Source organism: Myotis yumanensis, unplaced genomic scaffold (assembly GCF_028538775.1).
Source record: "Myotis yumanensis isolate MYYU_CA2020_CCGP unplaced genomic scaffold, mMyoYum1.0.hap1 SCAF_9, whole genome shotgun sequence".
Taxonomy (NCBI): Eukaryota; Metazoa; Chordata; class Mammalia; order Chiroptera; family Vespertilionidae; genus Myotis; species Myotis yumanensis.
In genome coordinates, this window is record NW_027223760.1 from 37,148,734 (window position 1) to 37,176,455 (window position 27,722).

Sequence of the window (27,722 nt, forward strand, 5' to 3'; positions counted from 1 at the left end):
AGTTGACTGCACGCCCTGTCAAAGCTGGCCTTTTGCGTCGTTCTGCTGACCTCGGAAAATACTTTTCTCTGCTGATAGGTATATTTTTCTGTTCTCAACTTTGACTTTCTGATCACTCATTTCATTAATACTAAGTACTCCACACCTTCTAAAAGGAGAAGGGACTTTATATCATAGAAGTAGACTGGGTTCACCATAGTTTCTAGTCCATCCATTTTCATTTTTGTCCCTTAATCTCTAACACCTTTTATAAATTAAATAACCTTGAAACTGGGCCAGTGATATACAACAATAATATCAATTTCTATGTATGCACTAGTGAAACAAAAGTAAAATTATCACTAAAAACTTTCAGGTGGTATAACTCCCATTTAATAGTGAATGAGCAAAGACTCGAAAAAAATTAAGTAACTTGCTTAAGTTGCACAGACAATAATTAGCAGTGCTAAAATTCACTGTTTCCAGATCATTCAGTTTTCAAAACTCATGCTATTTACAATTTTCAAGACATACACTTACATGTCTGGCCTCATAATCTCAGTTTAAATCAATTTAAATTAACAATTAGCTCTGAATAATATTATGGGTTAAAACCAAAAGCTTACTCTTGATGGCCAGAGGGAAGGGGGGGTCAGAGGCTGGGTGGAGGTGAGCAAAGAGTGGAGGTAGGGGATAGAAATATCTGTAATAATGTCAACAATAAAAATAAAGTTAAGAAAACAAAAACTATTTCAGAGCATAGAAGTAGAGGAAAACTTTCAAAAATTTTTGTGAAATAATTTCAACAATTTCAAGTCTCACAAAGATTTTATCAAAATAAAAACAAAAAACCCACACAAATAAAACAAACTCAGATCATTCCACCTATGAGTATGGATGCAAAAGTCTTAAAGTATACTCAACAGAATTCAGCAGTCCATTATAGTTCATAATAGAGGTCCTGTGCAGGAAATTTGTGCACAGGGGGGTGGGGGTGGGGGGGTGTCTCCCAGCCCAGCCTGCACTCTCTCCAATCTGAGACCCCTCAGGGGATGTCCGACTGCTGGTTTAGGCCTGATCCAGTTGGACATCCCTCTCACAATCTGGGACTGCTGGCTCCCAACCGCTTGCCTGCCTGATTGCTCCTAACCGCTTCTGCCTGCCAGTCTGATTACCCCTAACCACTCTCCTGCCAGCCTGATCAACACCTAACTGCTCCCCTCCTAGCCAATCACCCCCAACTGCCCTCCCCTGCTGGCCTGGTGCCCCCCAACTTCCCTCCCCTCCTGGCCTTGTGTCCCCCAACTTCCCTCCCCTGCTGGCCTGGTCACCCCTTACTGCCATCCCCTGCTAGCCTGGTTCCCCCAAACTGCCCTTCCCTGCAGGCCTGGTCTCACCCAACTGCCCTCCCCTGCAGGCCTAGTCACCCCTAACTGTCCTCCCCTGCTGGCCTGGTCCCTTTCAACTGCCCTCCCCTCCCGGCCTGATTGCCCACAACTTCCCTCCCCTGCTGGCCATCTTGTGACCACATGGGGGCAGCCATCTTGGACCATATGGCGGTGACCATCTTTGTGCGAGGGTATGACAGTCAATTTGCATATTACCTCTTTATTATATAGAATTATAACATGAACAAGTGGGGAATAGTTTAGAAATGGGGAATCATTCAATATTAGGAAGTCTAATGATATAAGTCATCATATTGATAGAGCCCAATAGGAAAACAATATGATCATTTCTGTGGATTTTGAAAGGGAATTTGACAAAATTCAATATCAGTTCTTTAAAAAATAAAAGACCTCTGTTAAATAGGAATTGATAGATACTTCTTAAACATGATTTTATGGGTGTTCTACATCACTAAGCTTATCTTCAAAGCCATTGTTTAGCCAACATCTATCATAAAGGACAACACTAGAATCATTCCCATTAGAACAAAAAGCTGCTGCCCACTATTTCACTGTGACTTAACATATTGGAGATGTATAATAAAGAAAGCAATTAGAGGCATACAACAAGAAAGAGAATAAACTGTCTCTTTTTGTAGATGATATTGAGATAGGCCAGTAAGCCATGACAAGTGAAATTGGGAAACTGAGACAGATAGCTAAACAAAATGACAGCAATTTACAGCTGATACAGAAGGTAACCTCCCTAGAAATAACATCTAGGTCTCAGTTGTATTTCAGCTTCAGACCCCAAAAAGCAGCAAAACCAAGTGGGCCACACCAGGACCAGATGCAGTGACTAATGACCTCCTGACACTGACCAATCGGTGAAGACCACAGCCCTGGAGGAGCACACCTAAAAAACTGACGAATATTCTGCTAAAACCCTCCCCTAAGACCTCCCCTAAGGTGAAGCTTCAAGACAAAGGACCCAGAGTGTACTCTCCCTCTGAGGAACAGCCCCTGCCATTCCCATCCCCTTTTTCTCTCCCCACTTCTTCCCCCACAGGTACAAATTATCTCAACCCTAAAGAGCCCACTAGGCTTGCTACCAGGTGAGCAGTGGGCAGTGGAAGCTCGTCCCAGGCTAACCCCTCAGCCTGATCCCAAGGCCTCCTTTTGTCTGACTTTCCAGAGAGCTAGGGTAGGTCAGCCTAGGCTGTCCTGTTGCTTCTTTCATTCTAAGCTCTTTTTTGTTTTACATTCCCAGCTTTTATAGTTGTTCCCTCATAATCATCTGGATTCGTGATGTGAATTTTTTTCTGCACAAAGTCAAGAAACCGCAGACTATAGCTGGCCCTAGCAGACCCACCAAGGGCCAGGTCCCCTTTCGGGTAACAATATGATTATTTATCTGGAAAACTGGGAGACAATGGAGTAACTACTCGATATAAAGAGATAATTTAATAAGATAACAGAATATAACTCTAACATGCTAAAATCAATAACCATCATACATAACTAAACAAAAACAGGGTTGACGATGTATTGAAAGGGAATAAAAACTCCTTACGTCAATTTCAAGTAATAGTAGTTTCCAATATTTTTTTTTTCATTTGGGAAGTATGGGCAAATATGGTGTGTGCAGAGAACAATTACCAGTGATGGTGAACCTTTTGAGCTCGGCATGTCAGCATTTTAAAAAACCCTAACTTAACTCTGGTGCGGTGTCACATATAGAAATTTTTTGATATTTACAACCATAGTAAAACAAAGACTTATATTTTTTATATTTATTTTATATATTTAAATGACATTTAACAAAGAAAAATAAACCAAAAAAATGAGTTCGTGTGTCACCTCTGACATGCGTGTCATAGGTTCGCCATCACTGAATTAGAACATTTTTTGTCCGCGTAGAAGGGCAAGGAAGAAAAAGGGAGCAAGCCCTGGAGAGCCTTGAATGGTGAAGAGTGGGGCTGGTTGAGGAAGATTGGGCCAGAACACAGGTGGTGCTTTAGAAAAGGTGCTTCACTCTAGTTTTGTTTTGCTTTACAATTTGACTCAAATTTTGAAGTTGATCATTTTGAAACACATGGTCATCCCATCAGAGTAGTACCAGTGTATTCATTATTCTCATAAAGAGTCTGTGTTTTTGGTTTTTTATTTTCTGTTTCATCCCCCATGTGAGTTTCACCTAAGAGGAAACTGGTTATTTGGAAGTCTTTCATTGGTATTCATAAAATCCTACCTGCTGCATCTGTCAGTGCAACTGGGGGTATGTGGGGCTGTGGAATTGAGTTTTGACCCCTGTTCTACTCCAACTTAGAGTCAGTCAAGCAGAAATTTTTTTGGAGGGGGTTGCTTATTTAATTGCTTGACTAAATACATTGTCTTATTTCCTTGGATTGGAATTTTTATGGATTATTTCTGGGAGTTGGTGGTGGATTTCTCTTATGGTGGTATATCCTGAGCTAAACTGAATCATGAAAAACCAAGAATAGATTCCAAGTGCACATATAAGGGAAATGCTAAAGGTTTCATTTATTTTTTAATATATGTATATTCTATGGGAATTATTACTCCACTTGAAATGGTTATAAGCAAGATCAGCTTTGCAGTTGTGACAAAAATAATCAACACTAAAAAAAATTAAATTAAATGCTCAGTGGTAAACTCAAGTTTAGACTTGAGTAATTAGGTTTGGGAATACATTCTTGCTACTGAGGGATAAGCCCCTAGAAACCCACAGTTATTAATTATCTGAAACACTAAGAAAGACTCAACTGTTTTGACATAAATGATAACGCCATAATAATTCAGGAAGAATAAAAGTAGGCTCAAGAAACTTCAACTAGAAGCAATTCTAGCCTATCAAATTTTCTATAGGGCAATCTTACTTGTAAGTAAGATAATAAATCTGCAGAAATGAGCTGTTTGCAGTTAAAATTAAGCATGTCAAATCATTTTATGACCATTTATAAAGTCAAGTGCCTGTTAATAAAATAGTTAGATTTTTATTGTTATTACTTTCTTTAAAACCATTTCCATTTTAGATGAATTATTTTCTTGAAGGTGGTCCAGCTTGGGGGGATTCTGACATTTAATTTTTCTGGGTTTGAAAAAACTGTAAATATCTTCATAATTTTCACCTTCTTCATTTTCTACTCTTTTTTAATTTATTGGGGTGACATTGGTTAATAAAATTATACGTTTCAGGTGTACAATTCTATCATACATCATCGGTATATTGTTTTGTGTTCAGCACCCCAAGTCAAGTTTCCTTCCATCACCATTTATCCCCCTTTACCCTCTACTACTTCCCCTACCTCCTCCTCCCCAATATCCTTCTCTCTGGTAATAACCTTACTGTTGCCTGTGTCTGTGAGTTGTCTTCTCCTCCCCCTAATCCCTTCACCCAGCCTGCAAACCCCACTCCTCTCTGACAGCTATCACTCTGTTCTCTATGAGTCTGTTTCTATTTTGCTTGTTAGTTTATTTTGTTCATTGGATTCCACATATGAGTGAAATCATGTGATACTTGTCTTTCTCTTACTGGCTTATTTCACTTAACATAAATAATACTCTCCAGGCCCATCCATGCTGTTGCAAATGATAAGATTTCTTTCCTTTGTACGGTTACCTCTTACTCTTAAATGTTTAGTGAGGGTTCCTACTGGCTCCAGATTTATGAATTGAACAATCATCATTATTGTCTAGCCCATTATAATGGAAAAATTGGTTGATAGTAATAGCTGTATAATGTTGTTATTAATTACTTTATGATATCCATCATAGGAAAGAAACTATAGGATAGTCCTGCCATCAAATTCTTGGTACAGTCTTTATTTCTTAACAGTAAAATTAGATATTGAATACCCAGTTATGAAATAGCAGCATTTAGGTGAGTATAGAGTTGACTTATAAAAACTCCAACCACATAATACCTGATTGACATTTAATGGCATTATTAGTCACATATAGATATTATTAAAATAACTCTTGCCACTCCCAGTTTTGCTGTTAAAGATTCAGCAACGATAGATTCCTGAAATGCACAGTTCACCTGTTAAAAGCCTTCCTGTCTACCCTTGCCCATGCTGTTCTCATTTCAAGGAATACCTTCTTGATTTCTGAGCTCTTACCCATCTACAACCAACTCAAGCATCACGTGCAAAGAGCTTCCATGACAATTAGCCACCCCATCCCACAATAGCATCCTAAACATAACCACCCTGCACCCTCCCAGAGTATTCTGTCTATGCTTCCACAATAACATGTACAACAGTGTGTAGATTTCATCATATTTCCTTAAGATGGCCAGTGCTTCATATCCTTCATGAACATAATAGGTGCTCAATAATTATTCTTTCCATTTATGAAGAAGAGATAAAGTATTACCTACTTCTCATTAGTTATTTCTTCAGTGAACCTTTAAAACATCTTCTCTGCAAAGCATGTAATTGTCTAGCCCATGATAATGTTAATCAATTTAATGACATTGCCAATGTTATTTTTTTTGGTTAAAATATAAATTCTCAAACAGAGCTTTAAAGATAACAGTATATGCAATTCCATACAGCAACGGGTATGACAATCTTTAGCAGTTTACTTTGGCACAAAATCCAATTAATGAGATAGTGAATGTTCTAAACCATGCTACCCAGGATTTCTATAAATGAATTAAAGTTCTTAAATTAGAATAAATTTGAAATGACTTATTTCTGTGTTCTTGCTTAGCTAAGTGTTAACAGAAATGGTGATAACAATGGGTAATCAACTGGAGGCTGTCTTCTGGGAAATATATCAAGAGAAGTAACAATAGTGAACATACTTATTTTGAAAGTATTAAGGACACATTATTAAAGTGGGCATGTTCACTAAAACAAGGTATTAGACTATGTGCAAACCATCTTCCGCTTTTTATTGACACTTATGACATTAGCTTTGTGCACTGGAATCCTCTTCCTTTTTTAACAAAGAAACAAGTGTGAACACTAGAAAACAAGGATTAAGGTCATTAGTCTGAGGATGTTATCTCTGGCAATAACAAGCTGTGAGATCTATAGAAAAGTTTAGTTTCTGTGGCCATAACTATGTGCATCTCTGAAGAATGTGATAAGGAATGACTTTCTTTTAAAACTGCAACCTGTAAGTTCTGTGGTTCTTTTGTGCTGGAACATCTATAATAGATGAGGAGAAACTGCTTGTGCTGTTGTCTTCGATTCAGTAATTCATCAACAGACATTTATCGTAGGCCTTCTATGTCTGTGGTGCTGACCCAGGTCTTACAGAGCAACTGACCTAAAGAAATTTGGAATCTAGCTGAGTTACAGTAAATAATAATGAGATAAAACAAAAGTATATGTCATGAGGCTTGATTTCCTATACTCTGGCCTCCTAAAGGACAGCAATAGGCTCTCCCTCAAACATTTTCCAATCCTCTATCTCCATTAGCATAGGTCTCTTTTCTTTAGTCCTTTGAGAATCAAAATCTACAGCTCTTTTCCAAACAATACCTGTCACAGATAACTGATAGATTTCTAGCCAGCTTAATTTACAATGAACACTGCCTTCCAAAGAGACTAAGCTTTCCAGAGAAAATAATAAGTTTAACAGTGAGGATAATAACAAAACCATAGAAATTGATTAAATTGTTTGCCACACTATTTGCTTGGAATCAACTATAAAAATGTCAGAAATACTCATTTTAATTTCTTCACTGGACAAATATTAAAAATCTGCATAAGCATAATATATCTTTTTGGACCCTGTGCAAAAAATAAATAAATAAATAAAGTCAGAGAGCCAGACATTGGAGAGAATGTGCCCAGACAAAAGGCATTCAAATATGTTAAAGACAGTAATTTTATGTGCTTCCCAAAAGATCTCTAGTTTGCAACAATTCTTCTCCATTGTAAGTTAGGACTATATGCAGTATTTTGAAAGTGCTAGACAGACACCTGTGCCCAAGTCCTGACTATACTACAATAGACCCTGTGACCTTGTGCCCACTTAATTTCATTGAATTTCCAGTTCTGTTTCTTTATCTGTAAAATAAAGAGATCAAACAAGGAGTTCTATCATTCTTTCTAATGGTAAACTCTTACTCTTCTATTTTGGTGGTTTGAATTTTCTGTTAACCCAGAAGTACAGATGTGAACCTTCCTATATAATAAAAGGGTAATATGCAAACTGACCCTAACAGCAGAAAGACTGGGAATGACTGGTCACTATGACACACACTGACCACCAGGGGGCAGACACTCAGTGCAGGAGCTGCCCTCTGGTGGTCAGTGAACTCTCACATGGAGGAGCTCTGCTCAGCCACAAGCCAGGTTGACGGCTGCCAGTACAGCAGTGGTGGTGGGAGCCTCTCCTGCCTCCTCAGCAGCACTAAAGATGTCTGACTGCAGCTTAGGTCTGCTCCCCGCTGGAAAGTGGACATCCCCCGAGGGCTGCCGGGCTGCCAGAAGGATGTCTGATTGCCATCCTGGCCCAATCCCTCGGGGAGCAGGCCTAAGCCAGCAAGTGGTCACCCCCAAAGGGTCCCAGACTGCAAAAGGGCACAGGCTGGGCTGAGGGACCCCCTACCCCCGAGTGCACAAATTTTTGTGTACTGGGCCTCTAGTGTAACAATAAAAACATTTTAAAAAATTAATTATGTGTATGTGTAGCTTATGTTAAAATGTTGTTGTATTGATATCTAGAAAACAAAGATCATTAATTGTATATTTCTGCCTTAGTAGAGTATCTTTTCTTTCTTAATGAAAATATTCTGTGTAGACCATTAAAAGCCATTTGTGTTTCTACTTTTTGGAATACTGTTTTCAACATGGTGGTACTTCTTAAACCTGGTCACATTGAAAATAGGACATTTTAAATGTTCTTCACTAGTGAATATTTGAGAGATCAGAATGCAGTGAAGCCTAAGGAGATGTTTCCAGTTTGATTTCAGGATCAGAAAACCTGGTGAGCCAATTAAATCATATTGCACTTCATAGTGTAATATGATTAGTGCAATTTTTGTGCAATTTTTTCTAATTTGCTAAATCTATAACAACTGCTTGTATGCCTTTGGAAGCATAAACTGTAAAATATTTTAACTTGTTTTCATGGTAATTTCATTAATAGTATTACTTTCTTTAAAGTATTTAATCTTTCTAATCTAATAAAAACACAATTTGTAGTATCCCATAGGAGTTACTCATACTATTACTTTCTTTAATAAAAGAAACCTGTAAATGTATGGGTTTTCATCTTTAATTAATTATTATTTTAATTATTCTTTTGGTATGTTTTTATATATTGATTAATTTGTCCAAATCCTGTTTTTGCTTGACTCGTGGGTTTCTTCAGGTCTGCACTTGCCATTCTAATAATTATCTCAGTATATAAAGGCTTCACCAATTTTTCAGGTTGCAGGGCTTCTGTTGGATGTGTGTTTTCTTCATCTATAAAGGAAATAGCATTGTGGTAGGTGTGGAGATTGTATGAAGCCTTGAGTCAGACACTTTGACTTATTGTGTAATGGGGTTATCTTTCTATATTAGATTTGAGAAAAATGGAACAGGTAATCTAAAGCTTCACTTAAAACACAGCAGTTTGAGACATTTTCTGTTTATATGCAGTCACATATTTGTAAAATGGCTCTGAAAGCCATTCCAACAATTCCAAATGATTGCTATTCACTTACTCAAAATTCATTCAGTGATTATCTGCTCAATGACAGGCAGAATTCCAGGCAATGGATAGAGAGTGGTGCACAGACATAGAGCCTACCATGATGGAAAGTATATTTCGTGGAGAAGTCAGTGGCTCTATATATGGACACACATTCTATTGTGATAGAAGAAGGGGACCACAGTTTTTGAGGAATAATGTGCAACAGATTAATGACTTCATTAAGAAGCTTGGTCCTTTACTTTTAGTCCCTTAGGGATTGGGAGTGTCTCCCTTCTAAAAGCAAATGGACTCATGAAGCAGAGAAGATACCTGAACAAATTCAGGGTGATGATGAAAAGGAAGGTAGGGGAAGGGCTGTGGCTGCATTCCTCACTCCTGAATGCAAGTCTTCTGCTCCGGCCAAACTCAACAATTCATTATTCCGTAACCACGTTTTACACTTGTCTATACTGGTGCTGGCTCGTACTGTCCCTCCGCATGGAAAGGTATTCTTTCTTCAAGGCTAACCTAAATCTATACTTCCTTTCAAAGATTAACTTTTCCATCAAACCTCGGTATACTCATACAATTGTGATATATTATGTCTGTACCAATATTTTTAGTATTAGGCATATAGAGAGACCCAACTCCTAATTACATTTTGATGAATAAATACAATGTCTTAAGGATTTCACTTCCTTGATTTTTTGTTTCTTCAGATTTGGTTTTAGAGTATCTTTATTACAGCAGGTGACTAAATAGAAAGAACTTACCGTTACTTACATAGGTTAAAGACGGTTGGATCATGAGGCAGAAGGAACTAAGGATCTCACAAGTTCTTCTCCTCCTGTGAACCTGTGACCTTTTAAAATATGTTTTATTCATAAAACAATAGAGAATGTATTATAAAATTATAACTCAAAGTAAATTACAAAAGTAAGATAAGCTGAACTCAAGCTTATTATAATAGAAATGATTTTAATATGTTTATATAGTTAGGCTAAAATTAATCATTGACACAGTTAGCATAGAAATGTATAGTTACATAGATGTGGAACAAAGATGCTTGATTATTTTTAATAGGACATTTGGGCATATTGTGAGCAGTATAGTCAATATCTATGCATTTAAATATTTCCATAAATAAATGCTTGTTGAAGGAACACCATAAATATAACATTCATGTTTTTTTTGGTTATACAACTATAAAAGTAAGTTATGTAGTAATGAAATGCTAAATTAGTTGCTGGAATTATGATTACTTCTCTATATAATTTCAGCTGGACCAGAAGAAATAGCAGGTAATGAAATATACTACATAGGGAGTATGCCTTCAACTAAAATGGAAAGCTAATTAGTGTGCAAATAAAAGTACTAAAATGTCAATATTGCAGGTAATGCAGAAGAAAATCCCACCATGATTATGGAAAAGCTCTGGGGCCAAGAATAGCAAAAATAGCATTTAAGAAAGCAAACTTTCTAAATGAATTTCTTAATTTGCAAAAATAAAATTGGAAGGCAAGACAAAGGAGGAAATCATAAATTTAGGAGGTAATTTATGCGAGGATGGTAACTTATAAATCACTTTTAAAATTTTTCCAATAGTTTACCAAATAACCTACAAGTAATCTAAAGTTTTCTAAAGTTTAGAAGAAGGCATGCTGAATGTGCAGGTAGTCCTCTCTGAGACTTGTGGTACTCCCTTTCATTGCAAATTAAGTATCCTGGCACGAGTTTCTGGACAAGAACTGAGCAGGTGCGAAATTTCAGTTGACTCTGTCATTGAGGACAAGGAACTTGATTTTAGGGTGAAATGAAACTACCTTTATATTCAGTGATCACTGTCTCTGAATTATGTGAGGTCTAAAGTCAGGTTCTGAAATGTTAAACCTACTAAACGAGATGAAGAGATTATCATATTGTCCCTCTGAACGAATCATATAAAAAAGAGTAGGAGGACCCGTGAATAAAGTACAGTCTCAGGAGAAACGGCAAAGTGAATCAAGTTTGTCCTTTTGACAGGCTACCTGCCTCTGTGCTGTTTCTCCCCTTGGCGTCCCCATTCATTGAGACCCTGCCGCAGAGAATGGAACTCACAATGTCGTCCTCTGACCAGCTGAGTGAGCATTGCTGGGGAGCTTATGAGAAACACAGGATCTCAGACTCCATCCCAGACCTAAAAAATCAGAATCTTCATTGCAACAAGGTTTGCAAGTGGTTCCTATGCATGTAAAACTTTGAGAACCAACACATTTGTGCATTTGCGTACCAGTAGTTCAGGATGTTCGTCACAGCAAGCAAGCTGTTCTGATCAATACTCCACTGTCAATGGTTATTGGGTATTGTGTAAGCATAGATCTGAAGTCCTGGTGCACACACACTGTGGTTTTTATATTGAGTTCTACAGAACCAAATGTGGCTTTAAAGGCAACAATAAGGTTTATTTGAAATTTATTTAAAGTTTTATTTTAACTCCTAAACACTGTAGAGAAAAAAAAACTTAATAAAGCACCCTCAAAATTCTTTGAAGACTACTAATACATTCGGTGATGCTGCCCAGAATAACATATTTTAGGGTTGAAATAGAGTTCTTCTGTTCTCCCTGTTTCATTAAGTAGCATCCACAGACTACAAAGTGAGCTGCTGCAAACAACTGTGGTACCATTTGCAGTTTCTTACTGGTATGTCCAAATACCAAAGTCCTCGATGCTTTGCCGTTAAAATCAAGTATAGAAATAAAAAAGATACACTGGATAAAATAAAACTGCAACTGTCATGCAGAACCCTGGGCGGAATCATCGCATCCATCCCAACAGCTACACTGTCCATTTGGTGCTCTATTAAGCAATTGTTATACATTTGAACTTTCAAAACACAGCTTGTATTGGTTTTATGTACTGAGGTACCAATTTCGTTTTTAAAAATGCATTCTGATTTTAAGCATTTTGGGAAAGCATCGGCACAAGTGCACAGATGATTCCGGCTGACAGAGTCTCTGATACCAGGGCGAGCTGGGCGCAGAGTTAATTTGATGCATCACTTGCTCTGGAGCCCTTTGATCACAGCAAATTGACACCTGCCAGCTTCCCTGTATGTTCCTGATCCTGGTCAAGTAGCTCTCTGATAGCAGCAATAGAGGCATTCTGATTCATTGTTTATGAGAAGCAAACTTTCAAGCTAGGACATGCTCTGACACAAATTATACATGTCCTGGGAACTACTCCAATAATTAGTTTACTAAAGCACCGGTCTGGATCTAAGACTAACATCATACATAAACATAGTCCATATTTCTTAGAGTAGAGAGATATTTCTTCTGAAATTACTTTAGTTCCTTGGCATAACTTTCTAGCATTGAATTAATCCATTTCTTCTGTTGTCCCATTAATAAGCATTTACTGAGAGTGGGCTAGGCACCTTGTCATGCTAAGAATCATAAGATAAAAATTCCTAACTGCAAAGTGTCACAATTTAGAAGTCATATGCTCAAGCAAATAATTACTAAACAGTGTAATAAGGATATGTTGGACATATGCAAATGGTTCCATAGGAGTACAGTAGAATAAATAAATAATTAGAAAGAGGAAAGCTAGGTTAATTTGTAATTTGTTTTAGTTGGTAATGGGTCTTAATCTTTTTTAATATACTGATAAAATATTAGGGTTTGGAGTTACATTTGATTATTCAACCTGATTTGGACATAAAACATTTCATGCCATTAAGAATTGAAATGCCAATAATCAGCATATGGATCATGTTGTTTTTAGAAGTATGAAAAACAAACATTAAAAAATAAAATATTGCCCTAGCCAGTTTGCTCAATGGATAGTGCGCTGGCCTGAGGACCAAAGGGTCCTGGGTTGGATTCTGGTCAAGGTCACATACCTCTGTTCCAGGCTCCTCCCTGGCTTGGACCCTGGTCGCAGCTCATGCAGGAGGCAACCAATCCATGTGTCTTTCTCACATGGATGTTTCTCTCTCTGTGTCTCTCCCTCTCTCTTCCACTCTCTCTAAAAATCACTGGAAAAATATCTTCCAGCAAGGATTAACAAATAAAGAAGACTGAAAAAAATATTAAAATTGCATTTAAATAAAAGATCACTTTTTAAAAAATTATTAATACTGGATTTTAGCAGTATTTATTTAGTTAATCTCACTTGATAGATATATGCTTCTCATGCGTGTGTGTGTGTTTGTATACAGTAATCTTTTTTTTTTTCCACTGAGACATGGATTTTCTGCTTTGTGCCCTTTTTAGAACCCATTTACATTCCAACCTGTTTTTTTGTGTGTGTTTTTTTATAACTCAGTACATTTCTGTACTACTTCCACCAAATTAATTGATACAATGAGCTGATGTAAATTACTTTCACTATTAGGCTGAGCTCATTTTAACCCACAATTACTTAGGAAGTAAATATACTACACAAAGGCACACACATACAGTATTCCAAAATTAAATATCTAGGATGTTTTTTAGTTTTATGTAATTTTGAAGTGTCTGTTCCATTGACTGCCCCCATGATCTGGACAATCGGGACTCCTGGATACAAGTACCTATGCTGAGGCCCACACCTCGGTGCCTGCAGAGGGTAGTGGCTGTGGGAATTCATCCAAAACCACAACCCACAACCACCTGCTGCTAGTGTTTTTACCTCCTTGTCATTGCTTTTTCGCTTCTGCAGCTGGGACAGTTTTCAACATTTTCCTTATAAAAATGCAACTCCTCTTTTAATGCCTGGATGAAATGTTCTACACTTTACTAAGCCCGTTATTTAGATTTTACTCATAACTACTCTGGTATCCAAATTTCTGTCGCATTTCATATTTCTTCGATGAGTCATGAAATTCTGCCTCATCTTGTATTTTGCATGAATCTTATCCTTTACCTCCACCTCGGTTATAAGGTCTTTGGAGAAGGGCCATTTTTGTAGCCTTGATAACACCAGGCCCAACACCAACACCAAATGCCTATCATATGTAGGGTGTCAAGGAGTGATATCAGCATAAAGGTAGTATAAATTGTTCCCTTTGTCTGTCTCCTTTAAGTTAGGATATCCTTAGCACAACAAAGGACCCTCTGTACAGCCTGCCAGGATACCTGAGGGATTTGTACATCTGTATATCTGAAGGTGGATGGATTGGACCTCATAGAGGTGGCAGAACTAGGGAAGCAGAGGTGGATGCCTGTGATGACCCTGGTCTCCCTGGCAGTGGTGCCCACATTCTAGGCAACCCCCACACTGATGTTGGTACCAAAGACACCTCTGACAGAGGGGTTGGAGGATGGGATGTATGTGCTCCCAAATAGTAGAGCCATGAGGCAGCTCATGTAAGAGAAACAAAAAAACATGTGCTATAGCTCCACCTGCTGGGGAAAAAGGGCCTTTAGTGCCAATATATCAAACTGTTAAAATCAAAGTAAGCAAAGCTTTACCTAATAAGAAAGGTTTCCTACTTCAAATGCACTGGGCAGAGGCACATCTAATTAAATAGCATGAAGAATCATGGTATCACAAAAGTAAAATGACAATTTTCCAGTAACCAAACTCAAAGTCATGGAAGATTGCAATCCTGAAATATACTACATGGGCATATACCCTATGCAGTGTATTTCATTACCTGCTATTTCTTCTGGCCAAGCTGAAATTATATAGAGAAGTAATTATAATTCCAGCAACTAATTTAGTATTTCATTAGGATCTAACTGGTAAATAATTCAAAATAGCTGTTACAAAGAAATTCAACAAGCTACAAGTAACCTCAAAAAGACCATTCAATGAACTCAAGAATAAAATTAATGAACAGAGGTATGCTTTACTAAAGAAATTGAAATTCTAAAAAAGAACCAAACAGAACTTCTGGAACAGAAGAACTCAATAAATGAGATGAAGAATTCATTAGAAAGCATTAGTAATGGCGCTGATTAGATGGAAGAGATAATTAGTGACCTGGAAGCTAGGAATCTAGAAATGATTTCAGAAGAAATAAAACTAAAGTTTTAAAAATGTAAAGAAAACAAGACGCTGAGGGGTAGGGGAGGCAGGGGAAGGTCAAGGGAAAGGGGAAAAAAAGGAGACATATGTAAGACTCTTTGTAATACTTTAAGCAATAAAACAAAATTAAAAAAGAAAAGAAAACCTATGAGACCTATTAGACTCCATTAGGAGAACCAACATAAGAATGAATAATGGGTATACCAGAAGAAGAAGGGGGAACAGGGGATTATTTAAGAAAAAAACAGCTGAGAACTTCCCAAAACCTGGGGGAAGAACTAGGCATACAAGTCCATGAAGCTGTTAGACCACTTTACTATCATAATGCAAAAGACATATTATAATAAAGCTATCAAAAGTTAATGATAAAAAATATTAAAGGCATCCTGCTAAAAAAAAGAAATTATCCTACAAAAGAATCCCCATTAGATAATAATTAGATTTCTTAGCAGAAACTCTGCAGGCAAGGAAAGAGTGGAATGACATATTCAAAGTATTGAAAGGTAAATATTGCCAGCCAAAAATACTCAAGTCAGCAAAGTTATCCCTCAGATATGGAAAAATAGAAGCTTGTTCAGTCAAACAAAAGCTGGGTGAGTTCACCACCACTAGACCTGCCTTACAAGAAATGTTAAAAGTAATTCTCCTACCTGAAATAAAAAGACCAAAGTACACAAAACTTTGAGTAAGGTGATAAGTAGACAGAACTAGAAAATTGTAACTATTTTAAAATAGGGTGTTAAATCCTTAAGCATAGCATAGAGGTTAAAGAAAAATGCATTAAAACTACTACAGAGACTAAAATTTGGTAAGGAACTTGCAGCAAAAAAGGGATCATTTGTGACAAAAATAATAGAAAAAGGGAGGAGGAAAATGATGGAACCTGAATAGGCAAGTGAAAGTAAGTTGCTACATCTGAAAAAAAAAGACTGTTTTATCTGTAAAACATTTTATACAAACCTCATGGTAACCACACAACAAAAATCTAGAGTAAAGACATGAAACATGAAACATAAAAAAGGGTAAAATTGAGCGCATTATTATAGACAGCTGCCAACTTTGAAGGGTAGGCAAAAACACAAGGAAAAATAAACAATAGAGATATACAACAACCAGAAAACAAAAGATAAAGTGGTAGTAGTAAGTCCTCATATATCAGTAATTACCATAAATGTAAATAGATTAAACTCACCAACCAAAGGCATAGAGTAGCTACATGAATTAAAAAACAAGATCTAACTATATGCTGCCTTCAAGAAACTCATTTCAGCTTCAAAGACAAACATGGGCTCAGAGTGAAGGGGTGGAAGAGGATACTTCAAGCAAGTAGTAACCAAAAGTAATCAGATATATCAGACAAATAGACTTCAAGTTAAAAAAAATGGTAACAAGAGACAAAGAAGGCTGTTATATAATGATAAAGAGGTTAATATTTCAAAAAGGTATAAAAATCATAAATACATAGGCTCCCGACCTATGAGCACTAAAATATATTAATCATTGCATATGTTAATGGAGAAATAGAAAACAATATTAAAAGAGTGGGGGATTTCAATACCCCTCTATCAGCAATGGATAGAGTGTTCAGACAGAAAATAAACAAGAGAATGTGGGATTTGAACCACACTATAAAACAACGGAACTAGCCTGGCCAGTGTGGCTCAGGGGTTGAGTGTCAACCTATGACCAGAAGGTCTTAGTTCAATTCCCAGTCAGGGCACATGCCTGAGTTGTGGGCTCAATCCCCGGCGGGGAGGGGGGTGGTAGTAGGCAGCCAATCAATGATTTTCTCTCATCATTGATGTTTTTAATCCTCTCCCTCTCCTTTCCTCTCTAAAATTATATATATAAACAAAGGAGCTAAACACACATACATAAAATATTCCATCCAACAGCAGCAGCAGAATACACATTTTCTCAAGTGCACGTGGAGCATTATTCAGGAAAGAGTATATAATAAGCCACAAAACTAATGTTAAAATGTAATCTTATCTCAGACCACATTGGCATGAAATTAGAAATCAACAATAAGAGAAAAATGAATAGATCTTCAAATTTGTGGAAACTAAACAACATACTTTTAAATAACCAATGGTTAAAAGAAGAGATCAAAAGGGAAACAAAAAGACATTACCTTAAAACAAGTGAATATGAAAATGCATATCAAATTTTGTGGGGTGCAGCAAAAGCAGTTCTGAGAGGTATGTTTATAGCAACAAAAACATAGGTTAAGAAATTAGAAAGATCTTAAGTATACAACCTACTTTTGCATTCAAGAAACTAAAAAAAGATGATACAATTGAGCCCAAAGTTAGCAGAAGGAAGGAAATAATTAAAAGCAGAGCAGAAATAAATGAAATAGAGATCAAAGAAACCAAACAGGTTCAACGAAACTGAAAGCTGATTCTTTGAAAAGATAAACAAAATTGGCAAACTCTTAACTAGACTAAGAAAAAAGAAAGAAGACTTAAATAAGTACAATTATAAATGAAAGGGGAGACATTACAACTGATACTACAAAATTATAACCATAAAGACAAACAATCCAATTTAAAAACTGGCAAAGAACTTGAATAGACAACATACAGATGGCCAATAGACATGAAAAAAATGTTCAACATCACTAATCACCAGAGAAATGCAAATTAAAACACAATAAGATATCACAGCACACCTATTAGAATGTCTATCATTAAGAAAACAAGAAACAATGGGTGAAAAATCAAAAAAGAAACAACAGATACTGGTGGGAATGTAAATTAGCCCAACCACTATGGAAAACAACATGGAGGTTTCTCAAACATTAAAAATAGATCTTCCATACAATCCAGCTATTCTACTTCTGAGTATGCTGTATACCCAAAGGAAATGAAAACAGGATTTTGATAAGATATGTGTACTCCCATGTTTATCACCGCATTATTCATGATAGTCGAGATATGAGAACAACCCAAATGCATGAATGGTTAATAAAGATGTGATATGTATATACACAATGGATTCACCCATGAGAAGAAAACACATCCTGCCATTTGAGACAACATATTTGGACCTTGAGCACATTATGCTAATGTAAGATAAGTCAGACAGAGAAAGACAAGTACTATATGAAATCATGAATATGTGAATTCTAAAAAAAATAAATCCTACCTATAAAAAAAAAACAATCACAAAGTGAAATGATGGTTACCAGGGGATGGAAGGTGGGGGTAAGATTGATGGTATTTAAGGGTACAAACTTGTAATGAGTAGTAAATAAGCCATAGAGACTTAATGCACATATAATGAATACAGTCATTATTACTTACTATAATGATGTAATGTGATAAATATTGCTTCAACTGCGATCATATTACAATATATAAATATATGAAAGTAACATACTGTATACCTTGAATTTATAAGTTGTAATATCAAATTTATCAAATAAAATAAATTTTATACATAAAAGAGTTTCAAGAGAGAATAAGTAAATAACTATGGAGTGAATTTTCTATCTCTCCTAATAATCCAATATTGTGCCTTTGAAGATTTTATTTCCCCCATTAATCTTCTTCCTCTCATTTTCTTCTCTTATAATCCTGCCCATTCATTGAGGCTCAATCTAAAAGCCTTTTGTTGTGCCTCAAACCTACATATGGTCCCTCATGTGAAACTTCATTGTCCATCCCTGCATTTTGCCACTTTATATTCTAGTTTTTAAATATATATGTATTTTTTCCCTAGGTTGTAAGCTTTTGAAAGGCAGTGACCTGAAGTTTGTTCATCTTTCACTTTACAAAACTAAATGTTTATAAAAATTGTAGAGGAAAAACATTTCTACGTTAGAATTGGAGGTTCCATGCCTAACTGGGGCATGCCCTGCTACAGTTATTTTAGACATGGCTGATGGTAACTCAAAAAAAGAACAGGGCTGGAGAATGCTATACCTGATCCCAGTCCATCTTATTTTGTAGCAGGAAATTTACAGGGCTTCATTATAATTAAGGAATTCTATGCAGGGTGGCTCTCCATCAGCCCATTACTTATGACCTACTATTATAGATTCTGCTGTTTTATTCTGGGTGGCCTTTTCTGTTTAAATCCAGAAATGTCCTGTAAATGCTAACACATAACAACTAATACCTTTGTTATCTGTGAGCATCTTAACCTGGGTCATAAAGAATCAGTTTGTGGAGAAGTTAGAGAGAGAAATTGATGAAAAAGGTAGGGGAAAGGAAAGAGTTTGTGCTATTGAAGCATGAGTATTCCTAAACAAATTTCAATTTCATTCACTATTGCTAAGACACAGGCAAGCTATGCAATTGTCCCTGAAAGCTATGGTCCAGATAGTCATAGCTCCCATTCATTTATTGGCCCTCTATTATCCTTCCTAGCAATTATCTAGTTTATGAACATTATTTCTAAACCTTAAAACTGTTTATAATTACTCCATTTTTCAAATGAGAAAATTGTGATTCAGAAAGGTTAAATTACATAGTCATGATTGCCCACCTAGTAAATAGACAAAGATTTGAATACAAACTTACATTCCCCTGACCCCCTCTGATATGCTTGTTGCCTTTTTTAAGTAGGTGGCTTCTATCAGCCAGCTGGGCACCGGGAAAATGGTAAGGAAGACAGAAATCTTTTCTTGCCAGGCTGGTATATTCTCATTGCCCTTGCCATGCATTATTTCAGAACCTCAAATTGCTATGGAAAACTCAGTGTTACCCCTTTCTGACTTGGTATTGACCTTTATAAAGAATAGGACAGGAACCAGGATGGCTAATCCTTCATCTCTCACCAGGAGGAAATTTAACTAGTGTCTTTGTTTTTGTGCAAAAGAAAACGAAAATGAATTTGTGATATGCAAATGAATCTCTCGACTGTTTGTTAATTTCTACTGTTTACTCAAAAGTGGGAAACACCAGGCCTGTGATACATCATCTTTTGTGCACTTGGCACCTTCCATCACAAATCATATTAATCAGCTCAAACTAACAAGGATTAATTGCCTCGGTAAGGCAAACCGGCATTGTGATGATATATTGCCCAGACAGCCTGGAATCTGGCCACTCATAAATCCCATTTCTGGTTGGTTTATTTCTGTTTGTCTCTTTCTCTGACAGATGTGTGCCCAATCACTGTGAGCATGGTGGGAAGTGCTCACAAACGTGGGACAGCTTCAAATGCACTTGTGATGAGACTGGATACAGTGGGGCCACCTGCCACAACTGTGAGTGCCAATTCACCTCACTTTGAACTTGTACTACATGAGACTCCCAGGTCTTCAGCTGTGCCTTAAAACTCAGCAACCTGAATTAATCCACATACTAAATCACTCAATTCGGAAGAACCCAGATTTGTTGTTGTTTCTCCAGAACAGTATTCTAGGTGTCAAAATATATTCTTTCATGCCTAATGACTCAAAAAGAGAGGAACATTTCTAATAATCTGTAAACATGTAGTTAAAATTGGGATGCTGATCTTGGCTTTGACTCAATGTGCCCAAGCCATGTCTATCTGGGTAAATTGGAAAATTATGGTAGTGTGATGTCTCTGACTGGATCCTCATTTATCAATTCATCAGAGAGGCAGACAGAGTGTAATTTGAACATTTAGTTTCTTGGAAATGATTGTCTCATGTTCTGTCACAACGATTTGGACACATTTATTTAAAGTAGAAAAAGAAAAGTTAGAAAATGGAATGAAGCCCATTGAAGTGATATCAAAAATAAAAACAAAAAGAGAGAATTTTTTATTATTAAAAATAAAAAGTAACATGCAAGAGTGACTAGTGAAGCATAGAAGGGCCTTGTTTTATATAATAGCTTCACCCTGAAAAGGTAAGTAAACTTAATGTTTTATAATTCAAAGAACATTTTTAAAGGAATACTATCTCTATAATTGTAATATTAACTTTCCAAAAATGTATTGCTGTTTACAGAGCACTTTTTAAGACAGACAGATTTGCATAAAACATATAGTTGAAAGACAGTCGTGTGTGTGTGCGTGTGTGTGTGTGTGTGTGTGTGTGTGTGTGTGTAGGAAGGAAGGGAGAAAGATTCAGTCTCCTTCAGTCATCACACAATATTCTGAAAGATTGAAAGTCTCATATCTAAACCCTCTTACACAGACTGCTTTCTCTTCACTTTTAAGAAGCAATCACAAACAAAATATGATCAGGATGGAGTTCTGGGGACAGTAAAAATGCAATATAGTTCTCTGAGCCTTTTCTATCATTATTTGTAGTCATATTCAGCCAGAGAGTGTGTTCAGAATATATTGGGAGACTTCAACAAAGAAAAAATATTTGTAATTTATTTTATTGCACTTATTAATTTGTTTAGACAGATATTTAAAAACAGGAGACAAAAAGAACTAAGAAATTAACAATAATAGGAAGATATACAAGATAATAAAAAACAGACAGTAACTCATCATCTGAAAAATATTGATATATATAGGTATTGAGAAAATATAAAGAACAAAACTGATATTGAAATTAGTTACAATAAAAGAGTTATAACTAAAATTTCCAATCACACCAAATGTTCACGTTCAGCACATAATACTCATTATATAAGTATTAGATAACTTTAAAAAACTAAATATTTTACTCCACCAGTTTAATTTATATAGTATTGTCCTATAAATACCACCTTTACCTATAAGGGACTTTGTTTCTGAATATGGAAACACTAAAGTAAAACAGCAAGAAATTGGTGGTTGTTTTAAGGGTTTCCTATGCTAGTGAACACTTTGATATTGAATTGAAAAGCAAATTATATTTTACAGTTGCTGAAATAGCAAAGAAAATTTTTAAAACTATTTTTACATTTAAAAATATTAAAAATATGCTACTGGTTGAATAGTTGAGTTTTTAAAAACAGGAATAACTATAAGTATTAGAAACATCCTACATGTGCTTAGGTTTGGCTCTAGTGTGAACTGTAAATGTAAAAGAGGAAAATTATCTCCATCCTGCTGCTCACTCCTACTCTTACTTGTTCCATTTTTATATCTAGAACAGTAGAATCATGCATTTTAACAATTTGACCCTGATCCCTCATTGTCTTCTTTAAATGAGGCCAAAATCTTGAAAATCCAGTGTGTGCTAGATAGAGCTTCAAAGACCATAATGCACAATTCAATAAAGAGTTGACTGGCCATTGTTTTGTTGTGATAAAAAGAAAAAGTATACCTGGTAGCTTATTGAAGGGTAAGTGCATCCTATTAAACTGAAAGACTAGTACTATCTCTTCCTTACTCTCATTGATTATTTAAAAGTTGGGAATGTCTGGCCCAGTAAGTAACAGTGTAAAAATCTATAATAATAAAAGCGTAATATGCTAATTAGACTGGACGTCCTTCTGGATGACCTTCCAGAAGAAGCCGGGGCTGTGAGGGAAGCCCAGGTCCCATGTGCCAGAGGGAAGGGTGCTGGCAGCTGGGGGAAGGAAGGCCTACTCGTGCACAAATTTCATGCGTGGGGCCTCTAGTATCTATATATATGAAGAGATAATATGCAAATTAGACTAGGACGCCATAAGGTCACAACCAGCTCACGAGGAAGAGTCAAGCACTGGCCCAGAGCCTGAGAAAACAACAGACAGGACGACTCCAGAGCAGACACAGGCAGGGGGGCGGTGGGAGAGGGGGGGCTGGGCGGAAGTCAGGCCTGGGTCCTGGCGGCCCGCAGCCCTGACTCCTGCGGGCCAGCGCTGTGCGAGTCAGTGCCCGGGTCTCGGCTGCCAGGCCCTGACTCCCACGGCGGCCTAAGAAGTAGGCAGAGGACAGACCAGTAAGGTTCTTCTATACCATAGCAGGGAGCTTCGATTTTATTCCACAGAAGGAGGAAAAGTGAAGAATGTCAAGCATGGGACCATCCTGGTCTTGCTTTCATTTTAAGTGAACCATCTGGTGGCTGTGGGAAGGATCAGTTTAGACAGCTGTGGGTTTGGGGGCCCAAAAAAAAGAGAGACTGACGTTGGGCACTAGGACCAGACAGAGGCAGTGGATCAGAGACAGATTTATGAGGAAACCTGGCGGAACTATTTGGCTGATTACACAGGGGTGAAAGCAAACACAGCAAATGGTATTAGCCCAGGTTTTCCAGTTTGGGCAACATGGTTGGATGGGTGATTCTAACAATTGGGAGAAGGTATCGAGGAAAAGGAACAGTGTAAAGGAGCTTGCTTAGTTCAGCAATAGCCAAACAATTAGGACAGGAGACAGACTTAGTGCTCTTTCTTTGCTGCAACGTTTGTTTTCCTGCCTTCAGCCACCACCATGTAAGGCTAATGTGCCACCTTTTCTCCTAATCTAGGATATTATCTATCTACTACACATGCCTATCACCTAAATTAGCTTTCCTGCATGATCCCTTAGAAATACTTATTGAAGTCATTCAATGCTCTGTGAGTATGGGGACTTTCAAGCTGAGGAAACATTATGAGCCTATATAGATTGATAAAGAGATATTGGGTGCTCAACTTTTAACTTTAAAAATCAGATACTGAATGTGACCATGCCAGAGGCATAATTTTAATGAGCCAATGTTTCATTACTGAAGTGTCACACTTCAAAAGAAATCCTCTCAAATAATACAATGCGTAACACTCATCTGGGTTGCCTGTTAAAATGTAGGACCACACCTTGAAAAACACTCCTTCTAGAGCTCATTTTGGTGGATAAATCTCCCCCAAGTAAAGCAATCCTATAAATAAAAGTGTAATAAGCAAATTGACCAATCGCTGGAACAAAGGGTCAGTGAGGGGTAGAGGCGACGAGCAGGTATCACTAGGCCAGCCAAGGTGCATGCCAGTGGGCAGAGGGAGGGGATGGCAATTGGGTTGGGGGGATGGCAGCAACCAGCAGAGGCGGGGCAATGGGGGCTGGTGCCATCCCCTAATCATCCAGCAGCTGGGCGATTCCGGGCAGGGCCGCCCAGCACCATCCCCAGATAGGCCTGCTGGGGTTGCCTCCCGCAGAGGGAGGCCACCAGTGGCTGTGGTACAATTGGGGGTGGGGCTGGCTGCTCGCTGTCCACACCATCCTGATCGGCCTGCCAGTCACCTCCCGTCGAGGGAGGACAGACTGTGGCTTAGGCCCGCTGCCTGCTCCCCTAAGCTGTCAGTAGCACATCCCCCAAGGGGTCCCCGATTGGAGAGGGTGCAGGCTGGGCTGAAGGGACCCCCCTCCCCCCCCCGCACAAATTTCGTGCACCAGGCCACTAGTATATAATATATGCCATTCAGTTTGATACAGAATGTCTGGCCCAGTAAATAACAAAAGTTGGGAATGCCTGGCCCAACAAATAACAATGTAAAATATATATATACTATACTAGTATGTCATTCAGAGGAAAAACTGAAACATTTTGCATTTTTTCTTAATCAGCGACTGCATTCACAGCAAGAGCATTGAAGTGAAAAGACAGCGGCTTCATGCTAGCTGTGAGATGATCATTCTGTGTGCCCCTGTAAGTCTTCACTTTTTGTGGACTTCCTTTATTCCTCTCTTGATCAAATGCTTCTGGGGTCTCTTACAGTTCTAAAAGCCAGTGAGCTGAGACTTCCAATCACTTATTCTGTCTTCTGTGGTTTTGAACTTGTTAGTGTTATTAAATATTTCACCTCACTTTCTGCAGAGAACTAAGCATCCTTTTGAAAAGGAGTTATGTTAATTTTATAGTACTCCTTTAACAAGGTAAAGAACAGCTAAGTCAAGTCCAAAGTTTATTATAACTCAATATTCAGTAGAGTTTCCAATGTTACAATTAGGCTACCATTTCAGCACATTTTTTACATGGCCCAAGCTTGGTCAGGATGAAATAGTTATTTGTCTGGTACCCGTGATCATCCATTGCCAGAGGTCGTAGTCCAAGGTGGAACCTGGAAGCCCTTTTATGATAAGTCACACTGCCTGAATTTCCACTTGACTGTGCCACTTACTTACTTGTAACCTGGGGTAACAAGTAAACTATTTGAGCTTCAGTTATCTCCTGGGTGAAACGGGTATAGTAACAGCACCCTCATAAAGCCACTGTGAGATTAAATGGGATGCCTCATGGAAGACACGGAGGTGGGTTTAGCATATGTTAGTCTCAACAATATTTTGCCATTTTTTTCATTTCAGAATAATCATCCCTCCGCTCTGAACTTCTATACCAATAATCGCCCACATCACACTTTTTGTCATTTAATTTCATGCTGCTAATCAGGGTTTGCTCTCATTTCCATGGCAGATTGGGCTTGCAGTGAATGATTGGTTCCCATAGTATTTTGGTTTTGTTTTTCCCCCAGAAGAATTGAAGTGAATTAAAAGCGATCTGCATATGTCCTAGACCGATATCCTTTTATTTATTTGCTTGTTTATACATGGACAATTTATTTTCAAGCACAGTCCCTCTAGGACTCAGAGGATTGTCATTTACAAACCCCAGTCAGGAAGTCATCCTTTAGGGAACCGGAGGTACCCGGAGATGGTCAGATCACAGGAAAGGAAAAGCCTGGGTGTCTTGTCCAAAACTAAAGAGACTAGTTTATGATAAAATGTAAATACATTAAACTGTTGCAGTTTTATACTTTAAAGTTGTTCTTATGTAGACAGTCTGTTCTCAGTGAATTTCTAAGAACTGACTAGCAGCATATCAGCACATGAAATCATGACAGAAAGAATAGAATGATCATGTTGGAAGTTTATTTGTTTTGTTATATTGACTACTTCACTCTCCCAAACGTTAAAGAACAGGTTTTTCTTTCTTTTTAAATATATTTTTATTGATTTCAGAGAGGAAGGGCGAGGGAGAGAGAGATAGAAACATCAATGTTGAGAATCATTGATTGGCTGCCTCTTGCATGCCCTACACTAGAGATTGAGCCCAACTCAGGCATGTGCCCTGACTGGGGATCGAACCATGAACTCCTGGTTCATAGATTGATGATCAACCCCTAATCCATGCTGGCCCAGCTAAAACATGCTTTCTTGTGAGCAAAACTATGTTTGCAGCTAGTCTTTTTCCTTCAGTGTGCACAAACACTTTTCAGTTGGTCTCCAAGCTTACTTTCCAATACTTTAAGTGCTCTTTGGGATCTAATTATCTTCTCTTTTTTTTCACATGTGTTTCTTACACTTCATAATTATGGCTCTAATTTACATAAATTAAATTTTAAAACACTATGTCTCCTCTCAGGTTTTGGCAGATATTTTTCTCATGCTGCTGGGATCAATCTTTGACCTTATTCATCCTTACCTATAACATTAATCCCTTATGTGGAATTGCCCTAAAAATCTCCAGGATGTCTTCAATAGTATAAAAACTTTTGGCTATTTTTACAAGTGAAATAGGATATTTGATAGATATAAGCAATGTTTAGGGATAGAACTTTATAAGAATTATTAAATGTCAGGTCTTCATTCTGAGAGAAAATATTTGTTCAGATATGTTTTTATTAAAGGAGAGATTCTTACCTTGCCCAAATATATAGGCATGGCTCTTCCCAGAGGTAGCAAGAGGAGACCAACGCAATAGGCCTACACAGATCTCTTTTAATTTTAAAATTATATAATTTCTGAATTTTGAAGTACTAGAAAGGAGTAGGTACTGGGGTTGCCCACAAATGCAAAACTAAAATTTTTACTAGCCAATGTCAGAGGAAAACTGAAATTTAAAAGGAAAATATTCTACATTCTGGAACTATTACTCTGGGTTTGTAAATTTGCAAACCATAAATTACACAGCATCTTATCACTGCACACAGGAAAAGTGAGTGGATTTCAGTAGCTCACACCATGTTTTGTATAATCCATTATACTCATAAGTAATTTCACATGTGTTTTAGAACATAATTTTTAAAAGAAATGAATCCCACCTGTTTATAGTCATACCAACCTAGTGCATCATCACCTAGATTTATTAGCACTAGGAAGTGTGGTGCCTCTACCCATTCGGAGCTACCACAGACTTAGGCATTAATGAAAATAACTTAGAATTTAAGAATTGCTATCCACCCCTTCCCTCCCTAAAATGTGGTCATTGAATAGAATCATGTCCTCATGGAATTGAACTCCATCTCTAAGCTATAAACTCAACTGGCTTCTAAAGACTCACTTGTTATGGCTATGTCTTTAATCTGGTCTTCTATCATACATTTCTCTTGTTTCTTCCCTCCAGTCCCACTGGCTTCCTTTCAGATTTTCATACATGCTCTATACCCTCGCACTGTCCCCTGTCTCTGACACTGCCATCACCACAGGACTTTTACACATTCTTTCTCTCTGCTTTACCTGGCATATTCCTACTCATCCCTCCGCCCTGTAGGCACCTCCTTAGGGAAGCTTTCCATAACCCTGTGATTAGGTCAAATCCTCTTATTCTAAAACATATTTCTTTCTCTTAGTGATGGTTGTTATTTTGCATTTAATTTATGTGATTATTTAATAATGTAACTTCATCCTCACTGGACTTTCATATCTGAGAGGAGACAGTGCTAGGTTCTGTATCCCCAGAGCGCTTTATCCCCAGAGTGCTCTCCTCCCCAGCATATAGTATGTGCTCAATGAATATGCACAGAAGGAAGGGCAGCGGATATAGAGCATCAACACTTTTTAAAACATCAATGCCATTTACACAAATTTTTGAAGATAGTGAAGTTATGAAGAGAGAGTGAAGCTAAAGGAGAAAAAAGAAAACAAAAAAGGAGGGTAG

At 37.5% G+C, this 27,722-nt stretch overlaps 1 protein-coding gene across 1 annotated transcript in view; it reads left to right on the plus strand.

Annotated features, from left to right (window-relative positions):
- CNTNAP2 (contactin associated protein 2) overlaps positions 1-27,722 on the plus strand; it is a 1,802,564-nt gene that overhangs the window by 1,081,818 nt on the left and 693,024 nt on the right. Inside the window, exon 11 of the mRNA XM_070424092.1 lies at positions 20,140-20,246. Coding sequence (XP_070280193.1) covers positions 20,140-20,246 — 107 coding nt within the window. The remainder of the gene's footprint in view (positions 1-20,139; positions 20,247-27,722) is intronic.